The sequence below is a fragment of the Marmota flaviventris genome, chromosome 18, assembly GCF_047511675.1.
Source record: "Marmota flaviventris isolate mMarFla1 chromosome 18, mMarFla1.hap1, whole genome shotgun sequence".
Taxonomy (NCBI): Eukaryota; Metazoa; Chordata; class Mammalia; order Rodentia; family Sciuridae; genus Marmota; species Marmota flaviventris.
Window position 1 is genome coordinate 14854943 of NC_092515.1, and position 21837 is coordinate 14876779.

At 54.2% G+C, this 21837-nt stretch overlaps 2 protein-coding genes across 3 annotated transcripts in view; one reads left to right on the forward strand and one right to left on the reverse strand.

The window, feature by feature from the left end:
* The first annotated feature begins 227 nt into the window (after positions 1 to 227).
* On the forward strand, positions 228 to 16394 carry Map4k1 (mitogen-activated protein kinase kinase kinase kinase 1). 2 transcript variants are annotated; one of them, XM_027941215.2, is made up of 31 exons: positions 228 to 428; positions 592 to 649; positions 766 to 856; positions 1605 to 1669; positions 3444 to 3499; positions 3586 to 3633; positions 3805 to 3847; positions 3930 to 4002; positions 4683 to 4814; positions 4945 to 5007; positions 5113 to 5194; positions 5616 to 5732; positions 5963 to 6041; positions 6612 to 6673; positions 6742 to 6785; positions 6865 to 6909; positions 7637 to 7679; positions 8069 to 8231; positions 8315 to 8397; positions 9216 to 9300; positions 10118 to 10194; positions 10284 to 10344; positions 11113 to 11221; positions 11308 to 11366; positions 11659 to 11762; positions 12527 to 12704; positions 12956 to 13018; positions 13206 to 13295; positions 13376 to 13446; positions 14055 to 14110; positions 16218 to 16394. In XM_027941215.2, the coding sequence occupies exons 1-31, from the start codon at positions 330 to 332 to the stop codon at positions 16285 to 16287; spliced, it is 2469 nt and encodes an 822-aa protein (XP_027797016.2). In that variant the 5' UTR covers positions 228 to 329; the 3' UTR covers positions 16288 to 16394. The 2 variants fall into 2 exon arrangements, with proteins under 2 accessions (XP_027797016.2, XP_027797017.2); XM_027941216.2 differs by having other exon boundaries at positions 229 to 428; positions 12530 to 12704.
* An 80-nt stretch (positions 16395 to 16474) lies between these two features.
* Positions 16475 to 21837, reverse strand: part of Ryr1 (ryanodine receptor 1) — a 106412-nt gene continuing 101049 nt past the window's right edge. The window contains exons 95-103 of the mRNA XM_027941225.3: positions 20458 to 20588; positions 20312 to 20372; positions 19867 to 20013; positions 19578 to 19712; positions 17711 to 17867; positions 17241 to 17305; positions 17049 to 17149; positions 16826 to 16877; positions 16475 to 16698 (exon numbers count right to left, since the gene is read on the reverse strand). Coding sequence (XP_027797026.2) covers positions 16603 to 16698; positions 16826 to 16877; positions 17049 to 17149; positions 17241 to 17305; positions 17711 to 17867; positions 19578 to 19712; positions 19867 to 20013; positions 20312 to 20372; positions 20458 to 20588 — 945 coding nt within the window. The 3' untranslated portion in view covers positions 16475 to 16602. The remainder of the gene's footprint in view (positions 16699 to 16825; positions 16878 to 17048; positions 17150 to 17240; positions 17306 to 17710; positions 17868 to 19577; positions 19713 to 19866; positions 20014 to 20311; positions 20373 to 20457; positions 20589 to 21837) is intronic.

The following is a 21837-nucleotide window of genomic DNA, read 5'->3' on the forward strand; positions in this document are numbered from 1 at the left end:
TGTAGCCCCACCCAGAACGGGAGCAGGGGGTGCCCTCAGTAGAATCAAGACTGTTTGCATCTCATTTACATCCAGCCCTGGGCCATAGAGGTGAAAAGGGGGGTCCCATGGGTCCCCAGGATCTGAGGGCCCAGGGGACAGGGGGGTGGAGCCCGTTGCACAGTTCTGCAGCTAGGGCAGGAAGCGAGAGTGGGGAGGGGGAAGGCCACAGCCCTCAGAGGCAAGGCGGGAGCAGGGCTTGTGGGGAGGGAGGGAGGTGCCAGCGCTCCTAGCTCCAGCCCTGAGGCCCTGCTGGCCCCTGGGCGCAGGCCTAGCTCAGGCCTCCAGGGATGGAGCTCGTGGACCCCGACATCTTTAACAAGGATCCCCGGGACCATTATGACCTGCTGCAACGGCTGGGTGGCGGCACCTATGGGGAAGTCTTCAAGGTGAGGAAGCCCCTTGGTCTCCATCATCCTCAAACCAGTGATCTTTAGGTTGAGAATCAATAAGGGATAGGGTGCAAGAGGGTCGCAGTCCTTGGCCTTGTGGAGGGATATTGAGAAGGACTCAGTGATGGAGGCGCCTGAGAGCCAACTTCCCCTTTTCCAGGCTCGAGACAAGGTATCCGGAGACCTGGTAGCACTGAAGATGGTGAAGATGGAGCCTGGTGAGAGGGGACCCAGAAACTCCTTCCCCAACCCACCCCCACCGGCTGGGGGGGTCCTGTTCCCTTCCAGTGACTCTCTGTCTGAAGCCACCTTTTTCTCCTGCCTCTCCTTGCAGATGATGATGTGTCCACCCTTCAGAAGGAAATCCTCATGTTGAAAACTTGCCGGCATGCCAACATCGTGGCCTACCATGGCAGTTACCTCTGGTGATTAACCTCAGGGACCCAGCCCAGCCCCTAACTCAGAGTCTTCACTTCTGATTAGACACCCGCTAACCTCATCCCCTGTCCTAACTTCCACTTTGACCCAGATACCCTAACCTGACTACAATCTTGGACTCCCACTTTTAATTGGAGCACTCCCTAGGTTGATCCCCAGACCAAAGTCTCTGACCAGGTCACTCCTAACTTAATTCCAAATCCAGAACTCCCATTTCTGACTCAGGGTCCCCCAAATTGATCCCTTCGTATTAACCATATCTGAAATCAACTGCCTTCAAATAAATCTCTCATCATTCTGCCCTTTGGGTTCCCCAGTTTTATTCTTCTCCTTTAATATGAACCCCTAAATTCTCTGACCTCCAAAATAATGTCTCTGCTGCCCCAATAATGACCTCAGTTCCCCAGATCTGACACCCTGGGCCTGTCTGTCCCATCCAAGCCTCCACAACCTGCATCTCAGCTCTGTCTTCTCAGAAAGCCTAGGACAGCAGAAGGGTGCCCTGGATTTGAAGCCCAAAGACTTAGGTCCAAATGGAATTGTCCAGAAAACAGATTTCCTGTCTGACCCCCAATTTCCTTCTCTGTAAAATGGGAATGAAACAGTCTTACTCTGGTGGGCAAGGGGAGACAGATGACACCCGTACGTTCAAGTTCTAATTGAACTAGAACAAGACAGTGTACCAGGGGCTCTCTCCTATAAATAATAATATAGTTACCTCTTGAACTTTCATAGGTTGCAGAAGCTCTGGATCTGCATGGAATTCTGTGGGGCTGGCTCTCTCCAGGACATCTACCAAGGTTAGAGGAGGGACAAGGGATCTAGGCCCCCTTGACCCTTCAAATCCAGCTTTCCTGTTCAGTGTCTCAGTGTTTGTGTCCCTGGGAACTGTCTTCCTGTTCCACGTTTCATGCAACAAGCCCCTCCCTGTCCTGGGCCTGGCCTGGAGGATGCTGAGGAGCCTGTGGTGACTGAGCAGGTGGGGACCCTGCTGTCCAGGCTCAGTCTTTCTGTATGCAGTGACGACACCCCCCCCTGCCCCCGTCCTCCTTCCCTCGATGTCTCATCAAATGAGTGAATGGATTTCTGGTTCTCTTCCTCAGCCTGCCTTTTAGTCTCAGAAAATTTGAGGATGGGGTGGGTGAGCCTCTGATGGTCATCACCTTTCTCTCTTTTTTCCTTCTTCTCCTACTTTTTTTTTTTTTTTGGTGGTGGTGCGCAGGGAACCCAGGGCCTGATGCGTGCTGGGCAAGTGCTCTCCCTCTGAGCTACTCCTCTCTGAATTTCTGAGTTTGCTTCTGTCCTCCATGATTCCCTGATTCCCTGTAGCTCAAGACCTCAAAGGTCAGAAAACGAAGGACCTAATTAAGAAGCTCTCAGGGGGCTGGAGGGTAGCTCACGGGTAGAGGCTTGTCTGGTGTATGGAGGCCCAAGGTTCCATCCCCAGCACCGCAAAAGAAAAAACCCTCCAAAGAGGGGGAAACTGAGGCCCACAGAGAGGAAGTGACTCACGCAACAGGTCTCTCAGGCCTGGTTTCTGTGCCTCCCCTATCTCTTGTCTCTATTGTCCCCTCTTTACCCCTCCAATGTCTCTCTCTTTCAAAATGTCTGTCATACCGCGTTTGGTCTCTGCCTGGCTCTTTCTGTGTCTCAGTTTGGCTCTGTCCCTGTTTCTCTCTGTCTCTGTCGCTCTCTGCCATTCCTCATTTTGCAGGCAGTCACGTCATTCTCCTGTTGGGAGGCCTCCCAGGGCTCCCGTGTCCCTCTGAAGCCCCAACTCTTCATGGCCTTTGCCCTGGCCCTGGTCCACCCAAGCCGACCGGCCTTTCTCCGATGGCTTTTCTCTTCCCTGCTCTGTCCCCCCACTTGGCCATTTTTCAGCCCCAGAAACCGTCCTACCCACCCCCCATCCCTGCCCTTGCTATTCCTCTTCTCCCTCTGAGGAGGTCCCTCATGTCCCCCGCTGTCACTTTCGTAGCTTTATGACAACGTGGTGTAAAATGTCATAGTCTTTCCTACACATATTTCCTGTTATCTTTTATTGCTCTGTTTTCCTGTTTATTGTTTGTGTTGGGTGCATATATGGGTGCATACCCATGTGCACATATGTAAAAATTTCCCCACTGGTGCTGGGGATTGAAGCCAGGGCCTGGCACATGCTTGGCAAGTGCTCTACCACCAAACCACAGGCCCAGCCCTATGTGCTGTGTGTTTTACTTGCTTATCATCTGTCTCCCCCACTGGAACGTTCTCTCCACGAGGGCAGGGATGTGTCTTTTGGTCACGGCTGTGTCCTTAGATGTACACAGTAGACGTAAATAATATCCAGTGACTATCTCCCTCTGGCCTGTGTCCATGCATCACAATCTCTCTCCCAGCCTTGTGACCTCCCAGCCCCCCCCTCCCCTCGGCCTCCCTTGGGCCTCCCTCTCCCCTCCCACCTGTCCCGTCCTGTGCCCCCTCCCTCTTGGGCACTCAGATGGTGTGGGTAGGTGGAGCCAGGGAACCCCCAACTCCACCCCCACTTCCTGGCTCCCTGTCCAACACCTGGCCTGGCCGGGGTGACCTTTGCAGTGACTGGCTCCCTCTCAGAGCTCCAGATCAGCTATGTCTGCCGGGAAGTGCTCCAGGTGAGGAGAGGCCTGGGGGGCCCTGGGGACCGGGGCTTGCTTCATCCGGCAGGCATTCCCAGCCCCCTTGTCTGCCTCCTCCCCAGGGGCTGGCCTACCTGCACTCACAGAAGAAGATACACCGGGACATCAAGGTGGTCTGGGGGTGAAGGTGACACTAGGGGTGGAGCCCGGGAGGGGGGAGTGGCTTTTTGGGGGCTCAGGGATAGGGTAGCTTGCCCTGTGGAGTGCAGGAACAGGCGATGGGGCAGCAGTGGCTGGAAAGGGGGTCTCTGACAGCATCGCATCCTTCCTCTTGTGTCCAGGGAGCCAATATCCTCATCAACGATGCTGGGGAGGTCCGACTGGGTGAGTGTGGCTGCCGGGTGTGACAGGGAGCTAACTGGCACCCAGGGGTATTGACATGCTGTATCTCTCCCTCTGTCTCCAGCTGACTTTGGGATCTCGGCCCAGATTGGGGCGACGCTGGCTAGACGCCTGTCTTTCATTGGGACACCTTACTGGTGAGGGTTTCCCCCAGGCTTGGGAGGTGTTCCTGCCCTGGCTCCTGGGACTCTCCTTCCAGCCTCATTCCCAGCCTGACTACCCCCTGGGAGCCTCTTGGCTCTCCGTGTCTGACTGTCCCTTTTCTGCCTTTTTCACTCTGTTTTTGTTTTTTTTAAGAGAGAGAGAGAGAGAGAGAACTTTTTTTTAAATATTTATTTTCTAGTTTTCGGTGGACACACACATTATTTTATTTGTATGTGGTGCTGAGGATCGAACCCAGCACCCCCTGCAGCCAGGCGAGCGCGCTACCGCTAGAGCCACATCCCCAGCCCTATGTTGGTTTTTATCCTGATCTTTTTCTCCAGGTCTATTTCTGAATTTCCTCAGCCTGTGGCTATCTTTGTGTTTCTGTCCCCCACCCCCATGGAATTATTTATTTATTTTGGGGGGTGCTGTGGATGGAACCCGAGGCCTCACACATGCGAGGCAAGTGCTCCGCCCCTGAGCTGTACCCCAGCTCTGTTCCTGTGCCTCTCACTCTTGTCCCTCTGTTGGTCTCTGCCTTCCCGTCTCTCTCCGCCTTTACCTCTCGGTGTCCATCTTTGTTTCTGTGGCCCCTCACCCATACGTTGCCTTCCCCGTCCTGTTCCATTCCATCCTGTGCCATCCCTGGCTCTCTGAGACTCTCTGCCCCCAGGATGGCTCCAGAAGTAGCTGCTGTGGCCCTGAAGGGAGGGTACAACGAGCTGTGTGACATCTGGTCCCTGGGGATCACGGCCATTGAACTGGCTGAGCTGCAGCCACCACTTTTTGATGTTCATCCTCTCAGGTAGGCAGGTCCCCCTAGTCCCCCTGAAGGAGACGTCCAAGGGTCCCCCAGCACCGAATGCCTTTTCTCCAGCCATCAGGTCTGGCTCCCTTGGGGGTCTGAACCCCATGTGCTTCCCCTGCTATTCTAGAGTTCTCTTCCTCATGACCAAGAGTGGCTACCAGCCTCCCCGGCTAAAGGAAAAGAGCAAATGGTAAAGGAGGTTCATGTTGAGGGACAGGGTGGGCCGGGCCAGGGCTGGAAGGTCTGATGGGAGAGGCCTCTAGTCTCACCCCGGAACCTGGCTTCTTCCTCCAAGGTCAGCTGCCTTCCACAACTTTGTCAAAGTCACACTCACCAAGAGCCCCAAGAAACGACCTGGCGCCACCAAGATGCTCAGTGTAAATCCCCTTCCCCGAGAAGCACCCCACCCGCTCCCCGGTTCTCCTAGCCCAGGATTCCTGCACAGACCCCTGTGGCCCCTCAAAATTTCCCAGGACCACTCCAGACCCTCCAAATCATATCCTCCAGACTTTTCTGAGACCCCTAATTATTAGAACTCACGAATGCCCAAGGACCCTAGGACCCATTCCCGAGAGTCCTCTGGAATTCCAAGGAAAGGCTGGTCTCCTCTAAGGCCCCCCTGGAATTCTCCAGGCCTCCCTGGAGGGCCCTGTATTCTTCTACTCCCTTAAAGCTTCTCAGAGTTCCGCACATTTCCTGCCTTCTCCCCCAGCAGGCCCCTTGGGCAGCTCTCAGGCCCTGTCCCCGCCCTTCCTGCCACCCCAGCCCTGGTCTACTGACTCCCTCTTCCTTCCCCAGCACCAGCTGGTGTCCCAGCCCGGGCTGAGTAGGGGCCTGATCCTAGATCTTCTGGACAAGATGAGGAATCCCGGAAAGGGGCTCCCCATTGCTGAGACTGAAGATGAGGATCCCGAGGTGAGGGTCCCGGCTGCCACGAGAGCAGGACCCTCCTGGCCTTTGCCCAGGCCCATCCCCCCCTGCCGCACCTCCCTTAGGATGGATGGGAAGAGGGCGGGAGGCAGGGAGCTTGGCACAGGGCTGGGTGCAGAGGGTCGTGGGAGAGAGGAAGGCTCGCGGCTGGACCCAAGCTGCTGGCGGGGGCTGCTTGGGGGCCATGAGCCCTGATTTGGTACCCTTCCACCCAGCCACCTCCTGCCATCCCTCGGCGTATCAGGTCCACCCACCAGTCCAGCTCTCTGGGGATCCCAGACGCAGATTGCTATCGTGAGTAGAAAATCCTACAGTTTGGGGACACCTGATAGATCCTATAATAGATCCAAGAGACCCCCTTTGCCTACCATCAGGTCACCAGAGACCCTTATCACCATCTGATTTCATAAGAGACCCAAAGAACCTCATCAGAGACCCCAAAGAACCTTATCACCACCTGACCCACATAACAACCATAGAGACCCCCACCTCTCCGAACTGCAAACAGACCTCATGAGGCCTCCCATCCACCAAGGAGACCTCAGGAATCTATCAGAATCCCTGATACCCAAATGGATTCTTTTTTTTTTTGCACAGGGGATTGAACTCAGGGGCGCTTAACCACTGAACCACATTCCCAGCCCCCAAATGGATTTTGAAAACACTCTATAACTACTTTGAGCTCTTCTATCTCTCTGATCCCAAACACTGACCCCCAAAGTGAGATCTCTATAAGCCAAGACCCTTCCTCTAAGGGACAGTACCAACCCGAGATCCTGACTCTAACCTCCCCCCTCTTCTTCTTCTCTCCGCCGTCTTGCTGCCTGCTCCTGGCTCACGGTTATCTTCCTCACCCGCACCCAGGGAGGCACATGGAGTTCAGGAAGCTCCGAGGAGTGGAGCCCAGACCCCCAGCCGACAGCACTGTGAGACGCCCTCCCCCTCCCCGAGGGCCCCCTCCCCTGGGCATGGCTTACCCTTCCCTATCCCACAGGCTCGCCTACAGCCACCCGCAGACTTCAGGAGCAGCAGTCCCAGGTCAGGCCCCCTGGGGTGGGAGGGGAGGGCACTGGGGGTACCTGGGAGCTGCCTGAAGCTCATGCCTGTCACTCTTCAGGAGCCACCTGTCAGAGTCCGATGATGATTACGACGATGTGGACATGTGAGAAGCCCAGCCCCAGGCCCTCTCTGCAGCCCCAGCTGCCGACGCATGCCCAGTTGACCCTACCTTCCTTACCCCTGGCCCTTGAGCCCTGACCTGACCCCCAGCGCCGACCCTTCGTGCCCTCACCCCAGGCCTTGCCCCAGTTCCCTCCAGGATGTCACCTGCCCCAGTCACACATCTTTCCCCACCTATCCGCTCAGCCTGGTCCTTCAGCCAATCCCAGATGTAGCTCCCAGATGGGTGGGTCCAGCCCCCAGAGCACCCCCGACATCAACTCAGCCCTAGCCCCGGCCTCAGGACCTGATCCTTTGGTGTCTCTCACCCAACCTCTAACTAAAACTCAGTTTCTGAAAAATTTCCCCTGAGCCCCAGACCCAGAGCTGCACCCCAGTGTCACTCCACCTTCCCCAAGCCCCGGCCTAGGGCAGCCACAAGGCCCACTCCTCAGGCCCTCCACACATCTCGTGTGCAGTGGGGGCAGTCGCAGAGTGAGACCTGCATCCCGCCAGGGCAAGCTGTCTGTCACTGGGCTTCAGGGAGTCAGAGGCTCCATGTGTGGCCAGTGCTTCCGGTCCCAGGGTTGCTGTCACTGTTGTCACTGTGGCTCTTGGTCCCGTAGTCCTCAGCTCCAAGGAGACCCAGTGGCCCCCTTCCATCCTGGCCTCCCAGCCCCAGGCCTTAGCCTTCTCCCGCACCCCGCCCACTTCCCCCCATTGTGTTACAGCCCCCCCTCTGCAGAGGACACTCCCCCGCCACTGCCCCCCAAGGTAAGGCCCTGCAGGCCGGTAGCCAGGTCCTCAGATGCAGGGATGCTGGGCTGTCCGGGGCTGGGAGTCTGGGAGTCCTGGACAGTGGATCCATTCAGACCTAGGCATCCCTCAACCTAGGGATCGGGTATTTAGCTTGGCTTCGTGGACACTGGTCAGTAGCTGATCTTAGGAGTGCCCTGCCGCCCCCATTATTAACCTTTGGTTTCTGGAGTGCGTTGCTGTCTGGGGATGGGGTGTCCAGGGGAAGCCGGGGGCAGATGCAGGACACGGTGGGGAGGGTCAGAGCCGTGGCTGGTGCAGTCTGGGGGAGGTAGGGTTGGGTGGAGAGGGGTCCTCTCTGAGATCATCTAATGTATGTCCTCCGTGTTCTTCTCCTGTCTCCAAAGCCCAAGTTCCGTTCTCCATCAGATGAAGGTCCTGGGGGAATGGGGGATGAGGGGCACCTGAGCCCAGGGGTGCTGGTCCGGTGTGCCAGTGGACCCCCCCCACGCACCCCCCATCTTGGTCCTCCCCCAGCCACCCGCAGCCCCCACCTCACTGCCCATTCAGGTAACAGGGTGGACCTGTTAGGGGAATGGAGGGTGGGCAGGGGCGGGGGTCCTGGGGGCTAATTTCCTCCCACCCCCTCTCAGAGCCCTCACTCTGGAACCCAGCTTCCCGGGAGCCTGACCAGCCCCCACTGCTGCCCCCTAAAAAGGAAAAGATGAAGAGAAAGGTGAGGCCAGCTGTGTGCCTTGGGAGGGGGCCGGGACACCCAGGCGGTATGGGAGGGCGTTGGGAGGACTAATAATCATAACGAGGGACATGTGTTGTTGAACACTTCTCTTCTTCTGTGCCGAATGCTGATACCTTGTCTTTCCGTAGTATCACCCTTCAGAGAGACAGGCAGTCATCACAGGCCAATGCAGTCCCAGCCATTCAGAGGGTGGGGCAGGAGGAGCAGGAGTTTGTGAGTTTGAGGCCAGCCCTGGCAACCGCGTAGGGAGACTCCAACTTACACACACATAAGAAATAGATATCCCAAAGGTAGAGATCATTGACCATTCACGGATGGGGAAACTGAGGCACAGGGCAGGTAGGTAGCTTGCCCAGGTGGTTTATATAGCAGTGCCCCTTATCCATGGGGGTTATGTTCTAAGACCCTCACGGGATGCCAGAAACTATAGTATCAAACCCCACATATGTATTTTTCTTATATACACATAATTATGATGTTTGTTTGATGAATTAAGACACAGTAAGAGATTAACAACTATAATAATCGACTAGGATAACTTGAACATTACACTGTAGTGAAAGTTGTATGAAACTTGTGATTTCTTCTTTATCCCTGGAATTTTCCATGTCATGTTTCTGGACCATGGTTGGCCATGGGTATCTGAGACCATGGAAAGCAGACCGGGAATGGGAGTGAAGAGGCAGAGGTGGGGTTTGATCCCTGGCACTCTGGCGACAGAGTCTTAACCACTGCATCTTCCTGTTCTCCGCTCGCTTTGGCTGGATCTGCCGCCGGCCCCTCCACGGCCTGCCCAGGGATGTGCCCTTCTCGTAAAGCTGTTCAATGGCTGTCCCCTCCGGATCCACAGCACAGCAGCCTGGACACACCCCTCCACCAAGGGTGGGCCTTTCCTAGAGTCCAGCAGGGCCTGGGGTGGGGTGGAGAAGCCAAGGGGTGAGGGGGCCCGCGGAGGAGTTTTAATGGCAGCTCAAGGGCAGGGACAGGGGAGGGTCTTGGTGGGGTGGGAGTGGCAGGGAGTGGAGACCCCAATTGTATTTGGCTTTGAGGATCCAAGAGGGGAAGAAGGGAGAGGAGTTGAAGAGTTAAAATTGGAAAAATTAGAGTTTGGGGGTCAGGGTCCCCAAATCTCACAGAAAGGATAGAGTTTGGGGGACAAGATGGATGTGCAGAAGGTCAGCTGGAGGTTCATGATAGACTGTGGTCAGCATTTCGTGGTTAGGAGATTTAGAGATCAGAAAGCTACAGAGAAGAAGAGTTTGGGATCAAAGATGTAGAGACAAGGGTCAAAGTTAAAGGCATAGCATCAGAGTTCGGGGGTGATGCTGGGCAGATAAAGTTGCAGTTGAGGTTGTCAGAGTTTGGAGATCAGTGTGAAGACAGATTAGCAGCTGGAGGTCAGAACTGGGGCAGGCTATCTGGGGAGGCAGGTCTAAGGTTGGGGGAGGAACTAAGGAGACAGCGCCAGGTTCTGTATGTCAGAGAAGAACCACCTGAAAGTGGCAAGTCACTTTCACTTTCTCAGGGGACCCTGAGACTGGCTTAAGGGACTCAGATTGGGGGAAACAAAGGCTGGGATGAGAGAGAGAATAAAGGGCTAGAGCTGCAGCCTCAAGGCCAGTGTTTGGGTTCAGGCAGGCGGGGATCTGGGAGGTCCCCAGGACGAGATAGGTCCCAGTGTCCTCCCTGTCCTTTCCAGACCAGCACCTGCTCCTCGGGGCTGAAGAAGGCATTTTCATCTTGAACCGGAATGATCAGGAGGCCACGCTGGAGATGGTGAGGGACGGGATGGCCCCAAGGGTTGGACAGGGCTGGGGGTGGGGGGCGCTAGGGTGTTACAGGAGCCATCTCCCCATCCTCTGCAGCTCTTTCCTAGCCGGACCACCTGGTTATACTCCATCAACAATGTCCTCATGTCCCTCTCAGGTCTGTCTGTGGGTTGTGGGGAGAGGCGGGTTCAGAAATTAAGGGCCAAGGGTCAGGGGGTTGGGAGGTAGATGAGCAGAGCTTAAGAAAATTTAGGCTGCCCTTGAACTGAGCCATGGCTTCAAATCCCACCCAGTTTTCCACCTGGGACATAAGGCAAGAGCCTGTTTCCTCGTGTGTAAAACAGAGCTGACGCTAGGCCTCAAGTCAGTCTTGAGGTAATTTCTACAATAAATTAGTGTTTAAATAGCTTCAATATTCAAATGGCCATCAGAAGTTATTCTGACTTTATTAAAATAAAACGAGCAAGTTATAGATTTTTAAAAATCTGTGTCATTGATTTGTAAATATTTTGTGTAAAAGAATTGCTAGTTTTGAGAGAAACACCAAGTCAAATAGAATCCATGAGCCACCTAATGTCACATCTGTTATAACAGACTTTAGAATTTCTAGATTTTTTTTTCTTAAACTTTAATATGTGTAACTCCATCTTACTGGTTAAGTGTTCACAGTTTAATTTCTTACGTGGCCACAAGTACTATGAGGGTAGGGAACATATTCAGTACTTTTTGCCGGAGCCAAGTACAGCACCTGGCCAACTCTAGGCCTTTAAAATGTATCGAATGAGAAAGGAATGAATGAAAAGCGCTCTGGATTTGCAGTTGTGGGAGTTTCAGACAAAGGTCTGGGTCCCCGTGAAGCGATGGGGGAGAAGAGGTGGTAGCGGGGTCCTATAACTGCTTCCCCCCACATGCATACACACTGCAGGAAAGACCCCCCACCTGTATTCTCATAGCATCCTGGGCCTTTTGGAACGGAAAGAGACCAGAGCAGGAAGCCCCATCGCTCACATTAGCCCCCACCGGCTACTGGGAAGGTAACAGCCCCCAAACGACACCCCAGGCCCTGTGATTTCCCCTCCCCCTGTTGTTCCCACCGGTTCACACCTACCTCCTCTTCCAGGAGAAACATGGTCTCCACCAAGATCCAGGACACCAAGGGCTGCCGGGCGTGCTGTGTGGGTGAGCCAGAACCCAAGGGGCGTGCCGGGGAGGCGGGGCGTGCCGGGGAGGCGGGGCGTGCCGGGGAGGCGGGGCGTGCCGGGGAGGCGGGGCGTGCCGGGGAGGCGGGGCGTGCCGGGGAGGCGGGGCGTGCCGGGGAGGCGGGGCGTGCCGGGGAGGCGGGGCGTGCCGGGGAGGCGGGGCTTGGGTGCATCCTCTCTGGAAGGCTGCAGAGTTCGTGCTTTGGGCCTAGCGGGAGGAGAGCAGGGAGGAGAGGGAATTGACCCTGACCCATCCTTGCCCACCCCCACAGCCGAGGGTGCGAGCTCCGGGGGCCCATTCCTGTGCGGGGCGCTGGAGACCTCCGTAGTCCTGCTCCAGTGGTACCAGCCCATGAACAAGTTCCTGCTGGTTCGGGTAAGGGACTTGGGACTCCGAGTACTGTGGACTCTGGACAGGCAGTGACTAGGGCCTTCCACCCTAGTTGCTTAATTGGAGAGCTCCCTGAAGCCCCGCCTCCATAGAGGCCTCGCCTACCACTCGCACTTCACAGGGCTTCTTGATTCTTAAACTCCGCCCTTCACACCTGGCCCCAAGGATTTCTCAGACTCTGTGCCCAGCCCCAGATTTCTAAGAAGATCCCATTCAGGACCTGTTCCTTTCTTTGAATATCTAAGAAGATAGGTTTTTACTGTCCTTGAGGCCCTGTACCTTGGGGGTCCCTGCCTATATCCAGGTTTCAATCAAAGCCACACACACTCTGAAGCCACACCCCTCGTTTTCTGAGGAGGCCCCAAACCCTCTGAGGCCTCTGACACCTTGAAATTTCCAGATAGCACCTCTCAAGACTGTGGGCCCAGGATATACTTCAGAAGTCCTAGGCCTGCGCAGGCGCTGTGGTGCACGCCTGTAATCCAGCGACTCCGGAGGCTGGGAAAGGAGGATAGCAAGTTCGAGGCTAGTTTGAGTAAATTGGCCAGACTTAGCGAGACGGTCTCAAAATTAAAACAAAATAGGAAGGGCAGAGGCTGTGGCTCAATGGTTGAGCGCCCCTGAGTTCAGTCCCCAGTGCGACAAAAAAAAAAAAAAAAAAAAAAAAAATTCCCTAGCCTTATAGCAAGGCCAGGTCCCTCGCAAGCCACTCCCTGCTCCCACTGATCCCGCCCCTGCCCTGTGGCCAGCAGCAGGTGCTGTTTCCACTGCCCACGCCTCTGCCAGTGTTCGCGCTGCTGACCTCGCCAGGCTCCGACCTGCCGGCCGTGTGCATCGGCGTGAGCCCGGGCCGGCCCGCTAAGTCAGTGCTCTTCCACACCGTACGCTTCGGTGCACTGTCCTGCTGGCTGGGCGAGATGAGCACCGGTGAGTGGGCGGGGCCGAGTGGGCGGGGCCGAGCGGGCGTGGGCGGGCTTATCTTGAGGCAGTACTGACCCAAGAGTGGGACAGCGGGTTTTATTTAAATGGTGAGATTTTCGGGATGGGGCTTGGGTGGTGGGCGGGGCCTGGCCTACTTGCAGGGGACCTGAGCACTGCCTAGTGAGACCCTGGTCTATGGGGACCATGTGGGAGAACAGAGAACCGGGTGGAGTTGTTTCTTAACTCCCGTCCTCTAGAGCACAAGGGAGCAGTGCAGGTGACCCAGGTAAAGGAAGACATGGTGATGGTGTTGATGGATGGTAAGAGCCCCTGCCCGGCCCTCCCTGTTTCCCTGTCCAGGACCGCGTCTCTCAGAAACCCTGAGCCCCTCCGGGCCGCGCCCCACGGCTCCCCACCCCCACTTCCTTCTTGGCTTTTCACACTGAATTTATTGCCTGCTCATCAGCGAAGCCCTCGGTTCTTAACACCCTCGTTCTACTTGGCCAGGCTCCCTGAAGCTGGTGACGCCAGAGGGGGCCCCAGTCCGGGGACTTCGCACATCTGAGATCCCCATGACGGAACCGGTGGAGGCCGTGGGTATGTGCAGAGGTGGGGTCCTGGGGGCGGGGATGAGGCTTGAGTGAGTCCCAGGGGTAACGGCTGCTGCTTCTCTCCAGCTATGGTCGGGGGCAGGCTGCAGGCCTTCTGGAAGCACGGAGTCCAGGTGTGGGCTCCAGGTTCCGACCAGGTAAGCTCCTCCCCTCCACGCCAATCGGCCTGCCTCGGTCACGGTCATCAATGACATTTAAACATGGGCTTGGCGTCTTGGATGGAACCTTCCTCCAGTTTCAGTGCAGACGGAGCCCCTTCTCTGCCCCACTGTCTCCCCAAGCCCAGTCTTATCATGTGATGCTGTGCAAGGGAGTTTCCTTCTCTCTGAGCCTCTAAGCCCTGACTGTAAGGTGGGGGCCAAGAGCATGGACCAGAAGCCTGCACTGGAACCAGCTGAGTGACCTTAGACACAGGACTTCACTGTCCTGTGCCCCACTGTCCTCCTTTGGAAAATGGAGGGGAAGTGGGGTTTATCTCATAGAACACGGTATCAGACTCTACCCTTGCATTTTAATGTTTTGTTTAATCTTTACAATAACCAATCAGATAGGTACTAAGATTTTGCAGGTTAGTATTCTGAGGCACAGAAACGTTAAGTAACTTGCCGGAAGTCACACGGCTGGTACATGGTGTTGGATCTGATGGCAGACACACAGAAACCTCTCCTTGTTCTCCTTAAGGGAGACGTGTTGGTGGGGAGTGGGGAGGGGTCTTCTGTCACTGACACACTCATTTTCTCCCCAGCTGCTGCAGGAGCTGAGAGACCCAACCCTCACCTTCCGTCTGCTTGGCTCCCCCAGGTACAGTGGTGGGGAGGGGGACAGAAGGTCCAGAGAGGGAGCTTCTGATGTGGAGAGGGCTTTCTGAGGTGTCACAGCCACCCATACCTTTTTGTGGGGGACACATGGGGGATTGAACTCAGGGGTGCTCGACTACTAGCCACATCCCCAGCCCCATTTTGTATTTTACTTAGAGACAGGGTCTCACTGAGTTGCTTAGTGCCTTGATTTTTGCTGAGGCTGGCGTTGAACTTGCAATCCTCCTGCCTCAGCCTCCTGAGCCTCGGGATTACAAGCCACCCATAACTTTGACCTGGACAGTCATGTCTTCCTGCTTCCATCCCTTTTCCCACAGTTTACTCCCTGCACAGCAGTCAGGGGGCATTTTCATTTTAACTTTTAAGCCATTGAAATAATTATTTTAATTTTTTATTTTGACATAAATTTAAATTTGCAAGAAGTTGGAAAAATAATACAAAAAAAATTCCTGAATCCCTTTCACTCAGATTCCCCAAAGAGTAACTTAAAAAAAAAAAAAAAACACAGCATTTTTGTTTTATCCATTTTTTCCCCCTTTGATCCTGAGGACTGAACCCAGGGCCCCTCACATATAAGGCGCACGCTCCACCAGGGAGCACAGCCCCAGTCCCCTTCCTCTCTTTATTCTTGTTTATTTAGTTAGTGATGGGGATTAGCCCCAGGGTGCTCTTTATCATTGAACTATATCTACTTTTATTTTGAGACAGGGTCTCACTAAATTGCTTAGGGCCTTGCTAAGTTACTGAGGCCTCAACCTCCAAGTCAGTGGGGTTGCAGGTGCACACCACCACACCTGGCGCCTTTTTATTTATTAATATCAGCATCATCTCATGGATTTCTATTTCACTCTATTCATCTTGTAATCTATTATAATTTTTTATCTTGAGGCACAAATAGTCTCGGATTTAGCCAATGGGAGGCTCTGTAAGGGGCTCCATTTTTTTTTTTTTTAGATAAAGGAATTTTAATTATCAATCCTTTCAATGGTTACATAGTTCAGAATTTACCTTAAGATAATGATTGCAGGGGTCTGGGGCTGGGGCTCAATGATAGAGCACGTGTCTAACACGTGTGAGGCGCTGGGTTTGAGCCTCAGCACCACGTAAAAATAAATAAATAAAATAAAAGTATTGTGTCCATCTACAACTAAAAAATATTAAAAAAAAAAGATAGTGACTGCACAAGGTTAACTGGCTATGGTTATAGAGATATCTGTTTTTAACAGCGTTACTGAGATATAGTTCTCATAACATGTTCCCTGTGCCCTTTAGACGTGTTGGGGGGGCCTTTTAACAATCTAGGTCTGACCATCTCACTCTCTCTCTGCTTCAAATCCTCTCGAAGCCTCAAGGGAAACACTCAATACTGGCCTCAACACACAAGTCCAGCCACACCCAGCCTCTCCTAATCAAAGGTTTTGCACATCTGTTCTCTCTGCCCAGAACACTCTTTTTTTGTGTGTGTGGGGGAGATGGGGGTACAAGGGATTGAACCCAGGGACACATAACCACTGAGCACATCCCCAGCCCTTTTTTTTTTTTTAAATTATATTTTAGTTGTAATTGGAGACAATACCTTTATTTATTTTTTTGTGCTGCTGAGGATCAAACCCAGGGCCTCACACGTGCTAGGTGAGCACTTTACTGCTGAGCCCCAACCCCAGCCCCCCCAAGCCCTTTTTATATTTTATTTAGAGGCAGGATCTCAGTAAGTTGCAGAGGCTGGCTTTGAACTTGCGATCGTCCTGCCTCAGCCTCTGGAGCTGCTGGGATTACAGGCGGGCACTACTGCATCTGGCCCCAAACTTTCTTTCTTGTTCTTTTACCACATTCCTTCCTGAACCACCTCAGGCTCCCCTGTACATTCTTTGGGGAACCTTACCTGTCCTCTTGGGGTGAGTCTCTCTGCCATGCACCCCCTGCTTCTTTGCACCCATGTGATCATTGATTTCTGTTGCCCTCCCTTAGATGGCAGGCTCCACCACTGTAGGGACCACATCAGTGTGGTCATTGTTCTCCCCAGCATTGGACGGCACGTCCCTATTAACTTATCTTGTGAATGAACAGATGACCTGCTTCTCCCTTCCCAGGCCTGTGGTGGTGGAGACGAGACCAGCGGACGACCCCACTGCCCCCAGCAACCTCTACATCCAGGAATGACCCTACAGGGTCTTTTAGGAACGGGTCCCTGCATCCATCTCTCCAAAGTACACACTAGTGGTCATGTCGTAGCCTCATCTTCTTCTAATAAATGTGACTTTAGCCTATGCGGTCATCTTGTTTTTCTGGGGGGGAGGCAGAATTTCTGGGTGTTCTCTCCCCCCCCAATTTCAACAACCAACAGTGATGCCAGGGGGTATAGCACAGATTTTATTTCTCCAGTGCAAGGTCACCTCGCCCTCAACTTCCTTGAGGGCAGGGGCTGGGGGCTTTCGGTGAGAGTAAGGCACTTGAGGTAGGGAGGTGGGGGCCGCCTCAGCTGAGCTGGTCCTCGTACTGCTTGCGGAAACAGTCGCCGGCCGGGAAGAAATCCCAGCATCTCTCCTGGTACATCTTCCAGACATAGGACTCCTGGGTTGGGGGAGGAGAAGAGTCCTTTGGTCACGTCTTGATATTGACTTAAGCTTTCTACTGTCACCTTTCATTGGCCTGATATGATAACGTCCCGGCCCATTGTCGTTCATTAGCACCCCCTTACCTGACCCGTGTGTTCCGTTTCATCCTTGTTTATCAGATACATCAGGAAAAACCTGTGGGAGGGAGGACACAGGCCAGAACCGCTCTTACCTTCTGATTGGCTGGCTGGGAGCCCCACCCACGTGGACGCCACACCCCCTTCCCTAACCCGCCCCACTCAGTAGCCACCCCTGGGCCACTGGCCACGCCCCCGCCCTCCCGATTGGCCAGCGGCCTGCGCTCACATATAATTGGCCAGGTTGTGCTCCTCCAGCGTGTGGGTCTCAAATCCGTGCGGTGTAGTGTCAAAGTAGTCGCTGCCTATTCCGCAGATGAAGCACTTGGTCTGTAGGTGGTGAAAGACAGCAGAGTTGAGGCCCATTTGGCCACCCAGCATCCCATAATCCCTCTGGGAAACTCTCCTAGAAATGACCCACCTCCATATCCTCCTTCACTTGCTCTTGCTGGTCTCGGAGCTCACCAAAGGCATCGATAATCAGACCTGGGGAGGCAGAACGCAGGTCAGGCAGACTCAGACCCAGTTCGGACTCCTCCTAGTCCCAGCTACCTACCTTTGGGCCGGGCCTTCTACCCCCTATCTCCCCAGTCTCACCCTACTTGCTAAGAAGAATAAAACTTGGTGTTTATTAAGCACTTACTACAAAACACTTAAAAAGGTATGGACTTAATTCTCATGCAACCTGATGAAGTTAAGCACCATTAATACCCCCATTTGGCAGATAGAGAAACTGAGGCCACTTGCCCAGAGTTTCATAGTAGAGAGAAGCAGACCTGAAACAGGAATCCATGGAGACTGGCTCGTGGTCTGCATTCTTTTAGCCATGGAGCTGGCCCCACTCTGGACATTGAGTGTCCACTCCCACCCACCACCTCAGCCAGCACTGACCTTGGATGATGGCCAGCAGGATGATGATGACGAAGAAGAAGAAGGTAATGTCGAAGACCACCCGGTAGAGCTCGTATTCATCACCCGCTGGGTCCTCAATCTCATCCCCAATGCCTCCGCCAGCCCGGACACCCACATACATGTGAAACAGGTAGCACTGGGGATGGGGGGCATGTGGTCACTCACTCCACTGTGCGGTGGCCATTCACTGAGTACCAGCCAAGACCCTGGGCTAGGCAGGGCTGGACACCAGCAGTGATAGTGACAGCCTAGAGCCTAGTCCTCTCAGGGCGCATAGATACTGCATCAGTGACAGCCCAGAAACGGTCACAGGAACAGGCCGAGGCCAGGCTGGGGGAGGCAGCCATGTGATCAGTGTGAGCTGGAGAAGGACAGGAAGCCTCGAGAGGTCGCTGAGCTCCTGACCCCTTCTAGGTGATCAGTGAGGCTTCCTGGAAGGGGGACTCGTGTGAGTGGAACCAGAAGGAGGTGTGAGGTGCGTGGCTGGTGGGAAAGAGGGTTCCAGGCAAGAAAACCACAGGTGCAACATCACCGTCGGGGAGGAAAGGCTCAATCTTGCAGACGGAGGGTGCAGCTCAGGAGAAGAGCACGTAGCCCTCCGTGTGCAAGGCCCTGGGTTCCATCCCCAGCACTACCAAAAATAAATAAAATCTTATTCCCATGGGGAACTGAAAGAGGTTTGGTGGGCTGAGATGTGGATTTGCTCTGGGCAACAGCAGGGAGCAGCAGCAGGAGAGAGATGATCAATAAAGCAGAGTCTGGTCACATGGGCACTGCAGGCCCAGGCCCCAGCAGTGGTCAGGGAGGGCTTCCTGGAGGAGACAGCATTTGAGTTGAAAGGTGAGGGGTCATGTGAAGGGATGTGCATGTTGTGCCTGGGATGGGGGCACTGAGAGAGATCAAGTGCAAAGGGCCTGAGTCAGGAGGAAACATATGGTCTTAGAGAACTGAAAGAGGAACAGGCAGCCAGAAAGTAAAAAGCAAGAGGGATTGTGGTTAGACTTACACAGAGTAGACTCAGGATTTACCCCTCGCCCCCGCTTTTGTAAGCCATAATGAGGCTTAAGTAAGAGCTAAAATCACTGACTGATGGGAACAAGGCTGTGGGTTGGAGGGCCAGTCTGACAGGGCCTCAAATGTCAGGCCGAGGAGCTGGATTTACAGGTCATTTCCTGAGATAATGTCCTGAAATGAGTCTTTTAATTGTGTCCCTGCCTCTAGTAGGTTAAAGCCAATTTGGGTTACGATCACTGTTATTAGAATAGAAGAAAAAATATAACTATCTGCACGCTGGTACTTTTATTTAGGAGCACTTAACCATGGAGTCACACTCCCAGCCCTTTTTATTTTTTATTTTGAGACAGGGTCTCACTAAGTTGCTTAGGGCCTCACTAAGTTGCTGAGGCTGGCCTCAAACTTGCAGTCCTCCTGCCTCAGCCTCCCTAGTTGCTGGGATTACAGGTGTGTACCACCACAATCTTGGGCATGCTGGTGTTTTTAATTACAGGTTGATAGTGACTAACATCTACGTAATCTTAATGCATGTCAGGCACTATTCGAAGCCTTTTTTCCCTTGGTGGTGCTGGGGATGGAGCCCAGCGCCTCGCACATGCTAGGCAAGCTCTCTGCCCCTGAGCTGCACCCCCAGCCCAGTAACATATAGTTTTACGTCTCAAATAAAATCAAAACTATATCTGGGGAGCACTAACCGTGGGTCTGGCCCCTTAGACATATCAGCCGTCTGAGCTGTCACCAGCCCAGCAGGCAGCTGCTAATAACCCCCTTTACAGACAGGAAAACAGAGGCCAGTGATCTGCGGGGCAGAGGGGGGGCTGGGGGGGCTCACCGTCATCATATCGTCACACTTCATGTCGGGCTCGTCCTCGTCCTCACTCTTGTTGTAGAACTTGCGGAAGAAGTTGAAGGCCACCACGGTGTACAGGTAGACCACCACGGCTAGGAGGCCCACGGTCATCACCAGCTGGGGGCAGGCAGGGGAGGCTCAGCCCACAGGCCTCGCTGCCCCCTGGGCACGGCCCGCCCTCCCTGCTCCTGCTGGTCCCCAGCTGCCCCATCCCCACTGCTCCACCCCACTACACTGCCACCCTTGTCCCCCCAGGTCCTCTCCACCACACCTGCTTCCCGTTGTGGGTGACGGAGGAGAGGATGGTGCGCAGCGTCTTGACTCCCATGGCGATGTCCAGAAGGTGAGCGGCAAAGAAGAAGTTGTTGTAGTGGCCCAGGAGGGACATCACCATGTACCAGCCCAGGTACAGGAAAGACTGCGGGCACAGGGCGCCTGGGGTCAGGGAGCCTGCAGGCGCTGAGGGACTGGGGTGCCCTCCCTGGGAGCAGGTGTGTGGAGGGCTGGGGGCCTCTGAGCTGGGGACCTCGGGGGCAGCGGGGACCCTCTGCAGAAGGCAGGGTCTGGGTTCCAAGCGCACCCTGAGGAAGCTCAGGGCTGAGAAAGTACCTTAGGATCACAGGGACTCAAGAGTCACCCTGAGGGTGGGGACACAGGACTGGAACCCCCCTCCACCGCCCCACCCTGCTGGCCCCTCCCCCACGGCCCCTCCTCACGTTGTCCGTGAAGATGACACCGAACTTCCAGATCTGGTACTTGACATCGATGGACATGAGCCTGCGCAGGGCGAGGAGGGCCGGGATGGCGGGGTGCCCGGGGCGGGCCGCCTCCCCTTCCCACCCCAGGCCCGGTCCCCGCTCACCAGGTCAGCAGCCCTGGGGGAGGGTCCGGCTTGCGCTCGTTGTGCGCCGTGATCTCCAGCGTGGCCAGGTCCATGCCCAGCAGCTCGGCAATCCGCTCCCGCCCGAAGATGTCCCCGTGTTTGTCCAGAACCTGCGCCAGAGTGTCAGACCCTGCGATGTGACTAGAGGGGCGAGTGTCACGGTCCCTGGGGGATTCTGGAGACACTCTGAACTTGGTATAAAAATGGGGGCCTGGGCTGGGGCTCAGTGGCAGGGCGCTTGCCTAGCCTGCGGGAGGCGCTGGGTTCGACCCTCAGCACCGCGTAAAAAATAACAAATAAAATAAAGGCATTCTGTTCACCTACAACTACCAAAAAAAAATTTTTTTTTTACAGAAATTGGTGTACATTTTTCTGGGGAGAAGAGCCAGAGCTTTGTTCAGATAATCACAGTGAGGGATCAACACGATAAAGGTGCAGCTGATCCAGCAGCCAAATTAGTTGAGATACTGTATTATTTTAGGCAGGCAGGCAGGGAAACCTCTATAATTGGGCCCCGGTACCTATGAACCTGTTCTCCCCTCATTCCCACAGCCACAGGGGCCTCCTCTAGTTCCTCAAACCCACCAGCACATTCTTGCCTGAGGGACTTTGTCTTGACTGTTCCCTCACCTAAGACACTCTTCCCCCAATTTCCACCTGGCTCACCTCCTCAATTCCTTATGAATTAGTATGACCTTTTCTGAACCCGTTACATAAAACAGCAACCTCCCCTGGCCAACACACACAGGCATGCTCCCCACCCCTCTTGTCTGCTTTATTTATTTGGGGGCATTGGGGTGGAACTCAGTGCCTCACACACGCAGGGTAAGCACTCTACCATTGAGCCACATCCTAGCCCCGGACTGCTTTATTTTTTCCACAGCTCTTATTACCATCTGCACAATATCTATCTTTGCAAATAAAGTGTCAGAATCACTATTTTGTTACTGCTGGAACTCAGTTTCCAAAAACACTTCCAGCACACAGTAGCTACTCAATAAACTCTACTAAGTCAATCAATGATAAGAACAACCTTCACTTATCTTCTGTTTTATATGTGCCTTCTGCTTGTGTAATAGGACATATAATCCTTACAACAATCTTGTGAGGTCTGCCCTGTTATTCCTCCACATTTTGTTTTTATTTTATTAAAATTTTTTTTAGAGCTAGGTCTTGTCATGATGCCCAGGCTGGCCTTGACCTCCTGGGCTCAAGTGATCCTCTTGCCTCAGCCTCCTGAGTAGCTGGGACTCCGGGATTACCCATTTTGAATATGAGAGAAACTGAGGCACAGACAAGCTAGGAGTGGAAACGCAGGCAGCTCTGAACCCTGAGCTTACACCAGCGCTGCTACCCTGC